Here is a 15,355-nt window from a genome sequence, read left to right on the forward strand (position 1 = left end):
GAGGGAGCAGATATGAATACAATGGATGGAGGAAGCAGATACGAATACAGCGGGTAGAGGGAGCAGATATGAATACAATGGATGGAGGAAGCAGATACGAATACAGAGGGTAGAGGGAGCAGATATGAATACAGCGATTGGAGGGAGAAGATACGAAAACAGAGGGTGGAGGCAGCAGATATAAATACAGAGGGTAGAGGGAGCAGATATGAATGTAGAGGGAGCAGATATGAATACAGTGGATGGAGGGAGCAGATACGAATACCACTCCCCCACCTTCTCCAGCTCACACACCTCAGCCATTATTTCTATGCACTTCACCAACACACCAACCAGAACAAAGATGGTGCAGTTTTTTTTAATTCCTATCATGCTATTGGCTACTACTGCGCCTCATGGGCGGTGCTTATACCTGTTGCTGGGAGATTACAGCGGATGATGGGATTGGCTGTTTAGCATGTTGCTGTGTGTGTGAGTGGAAGAAGGCGGAGCTTGCTGCAATGGCTAACTCCAGCCTAGGGGGCGTGCTGGGCTGTGATTGGAGAAGAGAGGTGAGGTGGGCGGGGCGCTGTGTAGTGTGAGGTGACAGGAGAGGAGACTGAAGAGGAATTCTCACCGAGTCCTGAGGGTGCCCTCTGCTGTAAGTGACGTCTTCATGGTGCTTCATTATTATTATAATGGAGTACAGACATTGTGTGTGGAGTTGATTTACTCCACTTTGACCCATCACAGTGTGGGGGAAGGGCACAGAGTGTTCCGCTACACTGGAGGGTACTTTGTATTTGTGGCCCATGTGGTGTCCATGCATTGTATACTGTGTATAATATCATTGTGAGGATTGGATCCTGTGTATGGAGTATTGGGCTTGTCTTGTATAGGCGATTGGATAGTATGCCTGGTCTGTATAGTTGATTGGATGGTATGTCTGGTCTGTATAGTTGATTGGATGGTATGTCTGGTCTGTATAGTTGATTGGATGGTATGTCTGGTCTGTATAGTTGATTGGATGGTATGTCTTGTCTGTATAGTTGATTGGATGGTATGTCTTGTCTGTATAGGTGATTGGATGGTATGTCTGGTCTGTATAGTCGATTGGATGGTTTGCCTGGTCTGTATAGGTGATCTAATAGTATGCCTGGCCTGTATAGGTGATCCAATAGTATGCCTGGTTTGTATAGTCGATTGGATAGCTTGCCTGGTCTGTATAGTCGATTGGATAGCTTGCCTGGTCTGTATAGTCGATTGGATAGTATGCCTGGTCTGTATAGGCAATTGGATGGTATGTCTGGTCTTTATAGACGATTGGATAGTTTGCCTGGTCTGTATAGGTGATCCAATAGTATGCCTGGTCTGTATAGGTGATCCAATAGTATGCCTGGTCTGTATAGGCGATTGGATAGTTTGCCTGGTCTGTATAGGTGATTGGATAGTTTGCCTGGTCTGTATAGGTGATCCAATAGTATGCCTGGTCTGTATAGGCGATTGGATAGTTTGCCTGGTCTGTATAGGTGATCCAATAGTATGCCTGGTCTGTATAGGCGATTGGATAGTATGCCTGGTCTGTATAGGTGATCCAATAGTATGCCTGGTCTGTATAGGCGATTGGATAGTTTGCCTGGTCTGTATAGGTGATCCAATAGTATGCCTGGTCTGTATAGGCGATCGGATAGTATGCCTGGTCTGTATAGGCGATCGGATAGTATGCCTGGTCTGTATAGGTGATCCAATAGTATGCCTGGTCTGTATAGGTGATCCAATAGTATGCCTGGTCTGTTGAGTCTGCTGAAGGCTTCCTCTGCCTGTGAGTGTGTCCCCCGTGGTTTTGTATTATTATTACATACAGGAGATATTGTCATGTGTGGAGGGATTACCCGAGACATTCCTATACTGTGTGGGGGAAGGGTGCAGTGTGGCGCTGGCCTTTATTTTATATTGTGGTGTACATGCAGTGTAGACTGGAGAGTGCAAAATCCACACCTCCCAACATTATGAGATGGGAATGAGGGACACCTATTAACAAACGTATGTAGGCATAGGACACGCCCCCTAAAAAGGACAATTAACAAAAAAAAAGGTTAATTAAATCCAGAAGGACTTTTTTTATTTTACTACCACTATTCCTTTATATTGGTTTTTAAAATTGACAAATGCAGCAATTTAGCATTCGGATGAAAGGTTTAGCACTGGGAAACACTTTTAGAAAGATAAAAAGTGCATTTTATATACAGCTATATGGATCAGACCAAAATGAGGGACAGAGGGACATTGCTCCAAATCAGGGACAGTTGGGAGCTATGCAGACTCTGGTGCGGCTGTGCATGGCAGCCAATCAGCTCGTTCAATTGAGGTTTGACAATAAAACCTGGAAGCTGATTGTTGCACCAGATTTTGCACTCTCCAGTGTTAATAAATCGACCCCCCCCCCAGTGTTTATATTGTTGGTGTGAGGTTTGTAACATATACAGTGCCTTGAAAAAGTATTCATACCCCCTTGAAATTGTCCACGTTTTGTCATGTTACAGCCAAAAAGGAGGGAGCAGATATGAATACCACTCCCCCACCTTCTCCAGCTTACAGGCCTCTGCTGTATCCATCACAACGCCTCAGCCATTATTTCTATGCATTTCTCCAGCACAGAAACCAGAACAAAGATGGCACCACTTTTTAAATTCCTATCGTGCTATTGGCTATTACTGTGCCTCATGGGCGGGGCTTATACCTGTCGCTGGGAGATTACAGCAGATGATGGGATTGGCTGTTCAGCTTGTTGCTGCGTGTGAGTGGAAGAAGGCAGAGCTTGCTGCAATGGCTAACTGCAGACCAGCAGGGGGGCGTGCTGGGTTGTGATTGGAGGAGAGAAGTGAGGTGGGCGGGGCCCATTGTCACCTGCCACCAAATGCGGCATGTCACTACTTGCACTACTTCTGGCAGCCTCTCCCCTGCGGCGTGTGATAAAACGATCTCTCTGCTCGCCTGTGGCCGCAGCTCAGTCAAGAGCGGCCTTCACGGCCCTGCTGTCAGGACGGAACATCAGTGATACGAGACGGGCAGTGAGAGATGATGTCATCTCTCTGCTGCCCGCCGCACCACCAACAGAGATTGGGATTTACTGCCGCACAGGAGGAGTTCTGACCAATACCAGTGTTTTTCTGACCGATACCGATAATTAGAAAATTGTGAATATTGGCTGCTCTGATAATCGGTCGACCTCTAATCTACAGAAGGAGATTTTTGGCCATTCTTCTTTGCAAAATATTCCAAGCTCTGTCAGATTGGATGGAGAGCGTCTGTAAACAGCAATTTTTCAAGTCTTCCCACAGATTCTCAATTGGATTTAGGTCTGGACTTTGACTGGGCCATTCTAACATATGAATATGCTTTGATCTAAACCATTCCATTGTAGCTCTGGCTGTATGTTTAGGGTGGTTGTCCTGTTGGAAGGTAAACCTCCTGCCCAGTCTCAAGTCTTGCCGACTCTAATGCCCCGTACACACGACCGGACTTTTCAACATCAAAAGTCTGACGGAATGATTCCAGGAGACTATTCGATCGTGTGTGGGCTGCAACGGACTTTTGATTCGCAAAAGTCTGACAGACTTTAGAAATGGAACATGCTTCAAATTTTTCCGCAAGAACTCTGCCGGACCCAGTTCCTACCGAGAAATCCGCTCGTGTGTATGCTAGTCCGACGGACAAAAACCAACGCTAGGGCAGCTATTGGCTACTGGCTATGAACTTCCTTATTCGAGTCCAGTCGTACGTCATCACGTTCGAATCCGTCGGAGTTTAGTGTGATTGTGTGTTGCCAAGTCCGCTCATTCGGAAAGTCCGTCAGAACTCTGTCAGAACTCCGTCAGAACTCCTTCGAAAGTCTGTCGGACATAAGTCTGGTCGTGTGTACGCGGCATAACAGGTTTTCTCCTAAGATTGCCCTGTATTTGGCTCCATTCATCTTCCCATCAACTCTGACCAGCTTCCTTGTCTCTGCTGAAGAAAAGCATCCCCACAACATGATGCTGCCACCACCATGTTTCACAGTGGGGTGTTCAGGGTGATGTGCAGTGTTAGTTTTCCCCTGCACTTAGGGTTTTACTTTCAGGCCAAAAAGTAAAATTTTGGTCTCATCTGACTAGAGCACCTTTTTCCACATGTTTGCTGTGTCCCCACATGGCTTCTCGCAAACTGTAAATTGGACTTCTTATGGCATTTTTTAAACAATGGCTTTCTTGTTGCCACTCTTCCTTAAAAGGTTAGATTTGTGGAGAGCACAACTAATAGTTGTCCTGTAGATGGATTCTCCCACCTGAGCTGTGGATCATCCACACCTAGGACACCTGACGTTCAAAGTCATTTTTTTTCTAAAGCAAATACACTTGTGCAAACTGGTACTGACTAGTATGCCAATGTTTCTCTTCTTCCTCAATTTTTCTTCATCAGTCTGCTAATATGACCCCCAAGCCAACCTGTGGCTTTGTGTAACTAAAGTCAGGCTTCATCCATGCACCGGCTTTTATACATATGTAGCGCTGGCTCCATGTGTTTTTGAAATTTAAAGTTACACCTGAACTGCAGTTTGGTTTGGGTATAATTACTCCAAATTTTGATCTCAGCTTCAGTCTGACTGGACTGTAGGGTGTTCGGCCTGGCCATAGGGGGCGCTGTCTCTTTTGGCAGGCATGGAACCATAGTCTAGTTGGGTGCTTCAAGGTTACTTTCTCTCGGAGCCAGCCCAGTGGGAGTGTCACTCTTGCTGTGCTTTCTGGGAGAGGGTACTTAAGATGCGGATGTCACGTGCTTCAGGGGGGTTCCGGTCCAGAAGTATGTCCTGACTCCTGACCAGGCCCCAGGACTTCCATGGCCTGGGGTGTGGATCCACCCAACTTTACGTCTTGGGGCTGGCTAGCCCGAGGCGAGGAAACTAAAGGAAGGATTCAGAGGTGGTCCGGTGCCATCTCAGGTTGTGGAGAGGCCCAGCAACTTCATAGTTATCCAGGGGAGGACTCTTCAGGAGAAGGCCACGCAAGGGTTGGCTTCTCAGCAAGAGCCTGGTAGGGCTGAAGGACCTAAGTGAATCCAATCTTGTGCGGTATCACCGGACCTGCTGCAAGATACTGGTATGGTACCACACGAGTGTTCTACAAGCTTCACGTTTCCTTGTTCATGTTCTATAACAAAGTCTGTGGCAGAGACTTGTTCCTGACCCAAGCACCCTGCTGGCTGCTGGGCCTGGTGAGAGAAGGACTATCCAACTAGAGTGAGGATTCAGCTGTGAATGGCTATTCTCCGGATTTATTCAAAGTAAGAAAGGACTGTTGTCTAAGTACGTTTTTTTTTTTTTTTTTTTTTTTTTTTTTTTTTTTTTTTTTTTTTACAATTAAAAATCCCTTTAAAGCCCCGTACACACGAGAGGACCTATGTCCGACAGACTTCCAAAGGAGTTCCGTCGGAGTTCTGCCGGAGTTCCGACGGAGTTCTGACAGACTTTTCGGCCGAACGGACTTGGCCACACACGATCACACTAAACTCCGACGGATTCGAACGTGATGACGTACGACCCGACTTGAATAAGGAAGTTCATAGCCAGTAGCCAATAGCTGCCCTAGCGTCGGCTTTAGTCCGTCGGAGTAGCATACACACGAGCGGATTTTTCAAAGGGGACCGGGTCCGGCGGAGTTCCGTCGGGAAAATTTGAAGCATGTTCCATATTCTAAAGTCCTTCGGACTTTGGTGAGTCAAAAGTCAGTTGCAGCCCACACACGATCGGATAGTCTGACGGACTCAGTCCTTCGGACTTTGGATGTTGAAAAGTCCGCTCGTGTGTACGCGGCATAAGTGGATCTGTCATCAGTCTCTATAGTTTCTGGGCCATCTACCATGGGAAACCCCTAAATGTAAATCGCGGTGAAGAAGGTAACGGTAAGCCCAATAAAACCAGCTGCTCCTTCGGGGGTCAGTGCTACACACATTTTGATACGTTTTTAGGCATTTTTCTGAGGCACCCTAATTGAAAAAGCTGTTCTATAGTACGGTATGTGTGATATGGATACAGTATATTCTATAGTACAGTATGGGGGATATGTATTTGGGATGCACCGAAATTTCGGCCGCCGAAACATATCGGCCGAAAATGGTGTTTTCGGCAAAATGCCGAAAGGAAAATCTTGCCGATAATGGGGCTGAAAATGGGGGCGGGGCCCGTGCGGGGCTCCGCCCCCTGGTGCTGCCCATTGCACGGGTGTTTTCCTTGCCCGTCCCCAGTCCTCTGTCCTCTTTTCGTCCCGCCCGACAGTGCGGTGATCTCCGTGTGTCACGGAGCTGTGCATTGAATTGCCCGGGTGGCTGCAGTAACAATGTCCCGCCTCCTGTGACAGACAGTACACTGATCCAATGGCGGGACATTGAATCAGCGTGACGTGATTACAGGAGGTGGGACATTGTTACTGCAGCCGCCCGGGCAGTTCAATGCACAGCTCCGTGACACACGGAGATCACCGCTCTGATCCGGGCATGGGTAAGGCTGCATTTAGACACTGGCAAGCTGCATGAGGGGGAAAGAGTGTGCCCAGGGCAAGCATTGCAGAGTTTTGTCCGCAGCTAAATCACACGTTTTTTGTGCCCACAGTACTGCTGCATCCAAAAGTCATTTGTTTGCCTCTGAAACTATCTACCTCTAGCCACTTGTGTGAATGTAGCCATGCTATATAACACCAGGTCACAGGACAAAGGCTGTACTCCCTTTATTGACCATATAATAAAAATAAAATTAATCTTGATTTTGACCCAGCTAGGTTTTTATCTCCATGTGATAGAATGGGGAAGGGTTAAGTTATTGCTAGTAGAGGTAACGATATGAGCATTCCCAATAGAAGTCTGTTGGAACGGAACCAGGTAGCTTGCTTGGGGCCAGTTCACACCAGATGCAGTTCCGTGTGCTTTTTTTTTGCACAAAATGCATGCACAGTGTTTTCCATGTATTCCAATGGCTCTAGTTCACACCATGCAGTCAGTTTCCGCACCGGAAACTGACTGCATGGTGTGAACTACAGCCATTGGAATACATGGAAAACACTGTGCATGTATTTTTTATCAGGCAGGCTGCATCTGAGGGGAACTGGTGAGGCTGCTTTGATCTCCTGTACCATGCCTGCAGTCTCTGACCATCTCCTGTACCATGCCTGCAGTCTCTGACCATCTCCTGTACCATGCCTGCAGTCTCTGACCATCTCCTGTACCATGCCTGCAGTCTCTGACCATCTCCTGTACCATGCCTGCAGTCTCTGACCATCTCCTGTACCATGCCTGCAGTCTCTGACCATCTCCTGTACCATGCCTGCAGTCTCTGACCATCTCCTGTACCATGCCTGCAGTCTCTGACCATCTCCTGTACCATGCCTGCAGTCTCTGACCATCTCCTGTACCATGCCTGCAGTCTCTGACCATCTCCTGTACCATGCCTGCAGTCTCTGACCATCTCCTGTACCATGCCTGCAGTCTCTGACCATCTCCTGTACCATGCCTGCAGTCTCTGACCATCTCCTGTACCATGCCTGCAGTCTCTGACCATCTCCTGTACCATGCCTGCAGTCTCTGACCATCTCCTGTACCATGCCTGCAGTCTCTGACCATCTCCTGTACCATGCCTGCAGTCTCTGACCATCTCCTGTACCATGCCTGCAGTCTCTGACCATCTCCTGTACCATGCCTGCAGTCTCTGACCATCTCCTGTACCATGCCTGCAGTCTCTGACCATCTCCTGTACCATGCCTGCAGTCTCTGACCATCTCCTGTACCATGCCTGCAGTCTCTGACCATCTCCTGTATTATGTCTGCAGTCTCTGACCACCTCCTGTATTATGCCTGCAGTCTCTGACCATCTCCTGTACCATGCCTGCAGTCTCTGACCATCTCCTGTATTATGTCTGCAGTCTCTGACCATCTCCTGTATTATGTCTGCAGTCTCTGACCATCTCCTGTATTATGTCTGCAGTCTCTGACCATCTCCTGTATTATGTCTGCAGTCTCTGACCATCTCCTGTACCATGCCTGCAGTCTCTGACCATCTCCTGTACCATGCCTGCAGTCTCTGACCATCTCCTGTACCATGCCTGCAGTCTCTGACCATCTCCTGTATTATGTCTGCAGTCTCTGACCACCTCCTGTATTATGCCTGCAGTCTCTGACCATCTCCTGTACCATGCCTGCAGTCTCTGACCACCTCCTGTACCATGCCTGCAGTCTCTGACCACCTCCTGTACCATGCCTGCAGTCTCTGACCACCTCCTGTACCATGCCTGCAGTCTCTGACCACCTCCTGTACCATGCCTGCAGTCTCTGACCACCTCCTGTACCATGCCTGCAGTCTCTGACCATCTCCTGTACCATGCATGCAGTCTCTGACCATCTCCTGTACCATGCATGCAGTCTCTGACCATCTCCTGTACCATGCATGCAGTCTCTGACCATCTCCTGTACCATGCCTGCAGTCTCTGACCATCTCCTGTATTATGTCTGCAGTCTCTGACCATCTCCTGTACCATGCCTGCAGTCTCTGACCATCTCCTGTACCATGCCTGCAGTCTCTGACCATCTCCTGTACCATGCCTGCAGTCTCTGACCATATGCTGTATGAAAATATTTTTTAAAAACAGTCATTTTCGGTATCAGTTTCGGTTTTCGGCCTAGTGTATTTTTCATTTTCGGTATCGGTTTCGGCACCAAAAAACCCATTCGGTGCACCCCTAATATGTATACAGTATATTCTATAGTACAGTATGTGTGATATGGATACAGTATATTCTATAGTACAGTATGGGGGATATGGATACAGTATATTCTATAGTACAGTATGGGGATATGGATACAGTATTGGGGATATGTATACAGTATATTCTATAGTACAGTATTGAGGATATGTATACTATAGTACAGTATGTGTGATATGTATACAGTATATTCTATAGTACAGTATGGGGGATATGGATACAGTATGGGGGATATGTATACAGTATATTCTATAGTACAGTATGGGGGATATGTATACAGTATGGGGGATATGGATACAGTATGTGTGATATGTATACAGTATATTCTATAGAACAGTATGGGGGATATGTATACAGTATGGGGGATATGGATACAGTATGTGTGATATGTATACAGTATATTCTATAGTACAGTATGGGGGATATGTATACAGTATATTCTCATATATGTCATGTGATCAGAAGGGCCAATCACGGAGACCTCCTGCCGATCTAAGAGGCGCCGTGTCAGGGTGACACGAGCGCATCGGGATCGCACCGCTGCGTGGGATCCCCCTACTTCTGAAGGATGTTCAGGAACGTCCAGTCAGAAGTAGAGAGCTCCCACCCGGCCGTAAATGTACATTGGCCGGGTGGGAAGTAGTTAACATACAGAAAGCATGGCTCGGTCCTCAGGTAAGTATAAGGTGGGTTGGGGTGCTGGGGGGGAGCTGCATACTGAAGGTTTTTCTTTACCTCAAAAAGGTTGTAACCCCCGTCCCTTTTTCTTTCTTTCTTTTTTTTTTTCCCTCCATACTACACAAATTCCAGCACTCCTCTCCTACATGTAAAAATTGTACTTTTTTTTATTTTTTTGATAGAAAATTACTCAGGACCCCCAAACATTTTACATAAATATATATGTGTGTATATATATATATATATATATATATATGTATGTATGTATGTATGTATGTATGTATATGTAGTAATGGTTATGACTAAGGCCTTAAAGGCTGAAACACGTCAACTGACTTAATCTGCGTTTGTTCACTGTGGCTATTCAATAAACGTAAGAAATTTTAAGAGCAATCTCCCAGAGTGCAGATCGTTTTTTCTACATTACTCTACTCAGCCAGTGACTGTGGATCGAGCACCTGGGAGCTCTGCTATCTATGGGGTGTATGGGTAGTAGCACTGACTTACATAGTTAGTCAGGTTGAAAAAATACACAAGTCCATCCAGTTCAACCACACAAAAAAAAATAAAAAATTCTAATAATATCATACAATCCCATATACCCAAAAGGTAAAAAACCAATTTGCTAAAGCAGGGAAAAAATTCCTTCCTGATCCCCCGAGAGGCAATCTGATTTTCCCCGGATCAACTTCCCTATAAATGTTAGTACCCAGTTATATTATGTACACTTAGGAAATAAAATTAGGACTTCTTTGTTTAAACTTTGTTGAAATAGCCAGGAGCCTCATCAACCAGGAGGGCAGGGTATGCCACAGGGATGGATGAGCGGAGGGATGGGTGGAAGGGGGAGTCAGAACTTGAATTACAGTGAAGCATCAGATCATTCGATCTGGGAAGATCCTGGTGGGTATGCAGAAAACATGAAAGGGGCCACAGCACACGTGGTAATAAAAGCATGAATCCATTTATTGCACAACATAAGTAACCACTTCCAAGCTCAAGCAGAACTGTACTTACTTAAATGTAAGGTTGCATTCACAGCTGAGTGTTTCCAGCTCATTAAGACCCCTTTCACACTGCCGAGTCTATAGCGTCGGCGAGAAAACGCTGCTATTTTTAGTGGCGTTTTACGGTCGAATTTGCAACGCATTTCGGCTACTAGCGGGGCGCTTTTACCCCCCGCTAGCAGCCGAGAAAGGGTTAAAACCGCCTGCAATACGCTGCAATAGCGACGTTTTGCGGGCAGTATAGCCGTGCTGCCCCATTGATTTCAATGGGGAGCAGCGGTGGAGGAGCGGTAAACACACCGCTCCTTCACCGCTCCAAAGAAGCTGCTGGCAGGACTTTTCCTGACATCCTGCCAGCGCACCGATCCGGTAGGAAAGCCCTCGGGGCTTTCACACTGGAATGAATGATGCAGCAGATTGCGGATTGCAGGAGCTATTTCTGACGCTATAGCGCCTGCAAAACGCCCTCAGTGTGAAAGGGGTCTATACGTCCAACATGTAAAATCCCCAAAGACTTTCACACTGGAGCGGTGCGGTGGCAGGACGGTAAAAGAAGTCCTGCTAGCAGAATCTTTGTAGCGGTGAAGGATCGGTGTGTATACCGCTCCTGCCCATTGAAATCAATGGGGCAGCACGGCTATTCCGGCCGCAAAGCGCTGCTGCAGCAGCGATTTGCAGGTGGTTTTAACCCTTTTTCATCTGCTAGCGGGAGTTAAAAGAGCCCAACTAGCGGCTGAATATTCCCGCAAATACCCCCGCAAATACAATCCAAATATATTACACATCTTATGTATTATGTATTACACATATTACTCATATTAACACATGACATCACTTTTTCAAATTTTTTTTTTTTTTTATGTACGAGAATTTTCATGACTTTAGTAACTAGGGATGCACCGAAATTTCAGCCGCCGAAACATATCGGCCGAAAATGCCCTGTTTGGCAATTTGCAGAAAGAGAAAAACAGCCAATAATGGATCCCCTGGCCCCCGCCCCTGATGCCGCTCATCATGGGGGTGTCCTATAGCGCAGGAGAGCCGCTTCCGCCGCCTGGTTGTTTAGAGCGCCAGTGTCTTGCCGAGAAAGTTCCCCCGGCAGATGAGGACCACCTTGTACTGCGCATGTGCTGCACTTGCCGAAGCTGAACACAGTGAGTCAGCTGTACACGGCACCTGCGCACTACATTCTGCCCTATGTCCAGGTTCAAGCCTCCCCATCCAAGTGGAGTGCTATAATAATAATATGCCGAGCGCAGGGAGGCTGTGCTCGGCGAGCCTACGAGGGGCCCTCTTACAGGCTCCGTGTACAGCTGACTCACTGTGTTCAGCTTTGGCTATTTTTGGCGGCTCCGTTGTGGTTCGTACTGCGCAAGCGCTGCGCCTGCGCAGTACAGGGGGGTCCTTATCTGCCGGGAGAACTTTCTTGGCAGAACACTGGGAACATCACACGGGGAACACACAGCTATTGAAATGAAAGCTGTGATGTTCCCGGCGCTCTAATCAACCAGGCGGCGGCAGCTCTCCTCTCTCTCTTCCTCATCACAGGCTGGCTGCAATGGGGGACACTCTGGGGGACACCCTGGCTGCAATGGGGGACACGCTGGGTGCAATGGGGGACACGGCTGCTATAGGGACAACGCTGCCTGGCTGGCTGCATCTGATGGGCACTGGTGAGGCTGCATTGATCTCTTGTACTATGTCCCCAGTCTCTGGCCGTCTCCTGTACCATGTCCCCAGTCTCTGGCCGTCTCCTGTACCATGTCCCCAGTCTCTGGCCGTCTCCTGTACCATGTCCCCAGTCTCTGGCCGTCTCCTGTACCATGTCCCCAGTCTCTGGCCGTCTCCTGTATAAAAATATATTTTTTTAAATAAGTTTTGGTATTGGTAATTTTTGGCCTAGTGTATTTTTCATTTTCGGTATCGGTTTCGGCACCAAAAAACCCATTCGTTGCACCCCTATATAGTAACCTATTCATTTTCTACTTGCGACTATTAAGCAAAAAAAGTCGGACGTCTGATGTTTGGATCGAGTAAGTAAAAATAAGTGTTTACTCATGTTGTGCAATAATTGGATACATGCTTTTATTAACCTTTTCATGCCTAAGCCTATTTCTGACAAGTTAAAATCCCAAATTTTTTGCTAGAAAATTACTTAGAACCCCCAAATATATATATATATATATATATATATATATATATATATATATATATATATATATATATATATATATATATATATATATATATATATATATATATATATATATATATATATATATATATATATATATATATATATATATATTCTAGCAGAGACTCTAGAGAATAAAACGATGATCGTTGCAATATTTTATGTCACACGATATTTGCGCAGCCGTTTTTCAAACGCAATTTTTTTGGGAAAAAAAAAGACACTTTCATGAATTATATTCAGCATATCAACTGGCATTGCCCATCTAGTTTATGATTTTGGCAGTCTGTTTCATGTATTTATCCATCAGGTATTGGATGTCTGGATCCCCTTCTCTCCCAAATCATACCTCCTGGGTCTGACTCTGCTCACTGGATTGTGAACCTTCTATTGACTTCTAAAGAATTCTATTGACAGGACGGACCTCGGGGGGGTTAATGCCTTTTTGTTGTAAGCTACCCTGGCCTGTACACCAGGATCTGTGATATTCAACCCGCTTTATGTGTTAGAAGCGATGTATCATCAGCTTACCAACCTCTCACACCGCCTTCTTTATTGTAAACTGTGTGACTCAGCCAGTCTATTTGTCACAATCTGTTGTTGTGATCTACTCTTAAAGATGGGGGGGAAAAAAAAAAAGTCTGTTTTTAAAAGAAATAAGTTAAGATAATGAGATGTTACCGCAATCTCCTCCACACACGATCGGTGTATGAGAAGGAGAACCTGGTAACATCTCGTTACCGCGGTTTGTTGACATTTAGTGATCGGCTGTGAAAGGATCACAGCTGATCACATGGTAAACAGCCGCCGGCCAATGCCTGTTTACCAGCATCGGTGACAAGCAGTGTTCTCGGGAACAAGCCGCCACCGACGTGCACACGCAGCGTGCTCGAGATCACGCGCATGCACCTTGCCAATTGTGGCGGCGCCACCTGTGATCGGCTCTGCACATGCTCAGTTGCTCTCAATTTTTAGGCACTGTGCCTAAAATGTAGAGGCCGATCTCCTGACACCCTAAAGATTTACTGCCGCTCAGGGGCTCTGGGCTTCAGCAACATGGCAGCCTTCAGCAAGAAGAAACAGGAGCAATGCTGGAGGCAATTTACAGCACACACTAATGTTGGTAGCATAATTATTAATGTGAAATGTATGTTCTTTGCTAAAAAACAAACAAAAAAAAAACTTTATTTTTTTTATTTTTTTATAATCAAGTTGTTATGGGTAAAGTTCCGCTTTAGGAAAGATCGGGTGTTACCGAAGTATTGGATGACCCTCCGTTTTTCACTAATTTACAGTTACCACATGATAATATATTTTGAGTTTGTTGATCATAGCATTAATATGCTCCTATTTGTCTCTCTTACAGCTCCTTATCTGCAGGCATGTCATCTCTGCGCTTCTCTGGCTCTTCTTTGGATATGCCATCACATCTCTCAAGCAGCTCCTCCTCTCCTTCACCGGTTCGCAGGGTTCGCTCACAAGGCTCTTCCATCAGTTCTAGCTCACCTCATGCAGAAGGCAGAGAACTCGAGGTGGAAGAAGAGCCAGAAGAAAATATGTAAGCAGTTTCTATTCTCCCAACCACCCTCCATATGTATGGGCTTATGCCTCCCAACCACCCTCCATATGTATGGGCTTATGCCTCCCAACCACCCTCCATATGTATGGGCTTATGCCTCCCAACCACCCTCCATATGTATGGGCCTATGCCTCCCAACCACCCTCCATATGTATGGGCTTATGCCTCCCAACCACCCTCCGTTTGTATGGGCTTACGTCTGCCAACCACCCTCCGTTTGTATGGGCTTATGTCTGCCAACCACCCTCCGTTTGTATGGGCTTATGTCTGCCAACCACCCTCCGTTTGTATGGGCTTATGTCTGCCAACCACCCTCCGTTTGTATGGGCTTATGTCTGCCAACCACCCTCCGTTTGTATGGGCTTATGTCTGCCAACCACCCTCCGTTTGTATGGGCTTATGTCTGCCAACCACCCTCCGTTTGTATGGGCTTATGTCTGCCAACCACCCTCCGTTTGTATGGGCTTATGTCTGCCAACCACCCTCCGTTTGTATGGGCTTATGTCTGCCAACCACCCTCCGTTTGTATGGGCTTATGTCTGCCAACCACCCTCCGTTTGTATGGGCTTATGTCTGCCAACCACCCTCCGTTTGTATGGGCTTATGCACACAGACATGCTGAAATACTCCCATCTACACTGGATGTTTCTGCCAGAAGCTGCCCGAAAAATCCAGCTTTAATTGCTCATTTTGGAGCATAAACTCCATTTATTGGTGTATTTAGAGGCGTATGTTTCTAATAGGGATCGACTGATATTCCTATATATTTTTCGGTGCCGATACAATACCAATATTTCGGCCACCTTTCAGGCCGATAGCCGATATTGTGTATATTTAACAAAAAAACATTTTTGACACTTTTTTTTTTTTTTTTTTTTTTTTAATCACTGTTATTGCCATCACAAGGAATGTAAACTTCCCTTGTGACAGTAAAAGGCAGTGACAGGTACTCTTTATGTCTTTATGGAGGGATCGGGGGTCTTTAAGACCCCAAACTCCTCCTCTGCACTTGAAAGTATTCAAAACGCCAAGATCTGGGTTTTGGAATACTTTTATATTTTTTAAGATTCCAGTAATGTTACTAGATCCGAAACCCGAAAGAAGCATTGGCTTTGTTTGGGTCTTTGGCCAGCTG

The 15,355-nt window shown here is 46.3% G+C and overlaps 1 protein-coding gene across 1 annotated transcript in view; it reads left to right on the forward strand.

Moving 5' to 3' along the window:
* Positions 1-561: 561 nt before the first annotated feature.
* Positions 562-15,355, forward strand: part of STAG3 (STAG3 cohesin complex component) — a 171,059-nt gene continuing 156,265 nt past the window's right edge. Inside the window, exons 1-2 of the mRNA XM_077470584.1 lie at positions 562-640; positions 14,008-14,199. Coding sequence (XP_077326710.1) covers positions 14,024-14,199 — 176 coding nt within the window. The 5' untranslated portion in view covers positions 562-640; positions 14,008-14,023. The remainder of the gene's footprint in view (positions 641-14,007; positions 14,200-15,355) is intronic.

This window comes from Lithobates pipiens, unplaced genomic scaffold (genome assembly GCF_037356315.1).
Source record: "Lithobates pipiens isolate NorthernLeopardFrog02 unplaced genomic scaffold, aLitPip1_a1.2 Scaffold_8, whole genome shotgun sequence".
Lineage (NCBI taxonomy): Eukaryota > Metazoa > Chordata > Amphibia > Anura > Ranidae > Lithobates > Lithobates pipiens.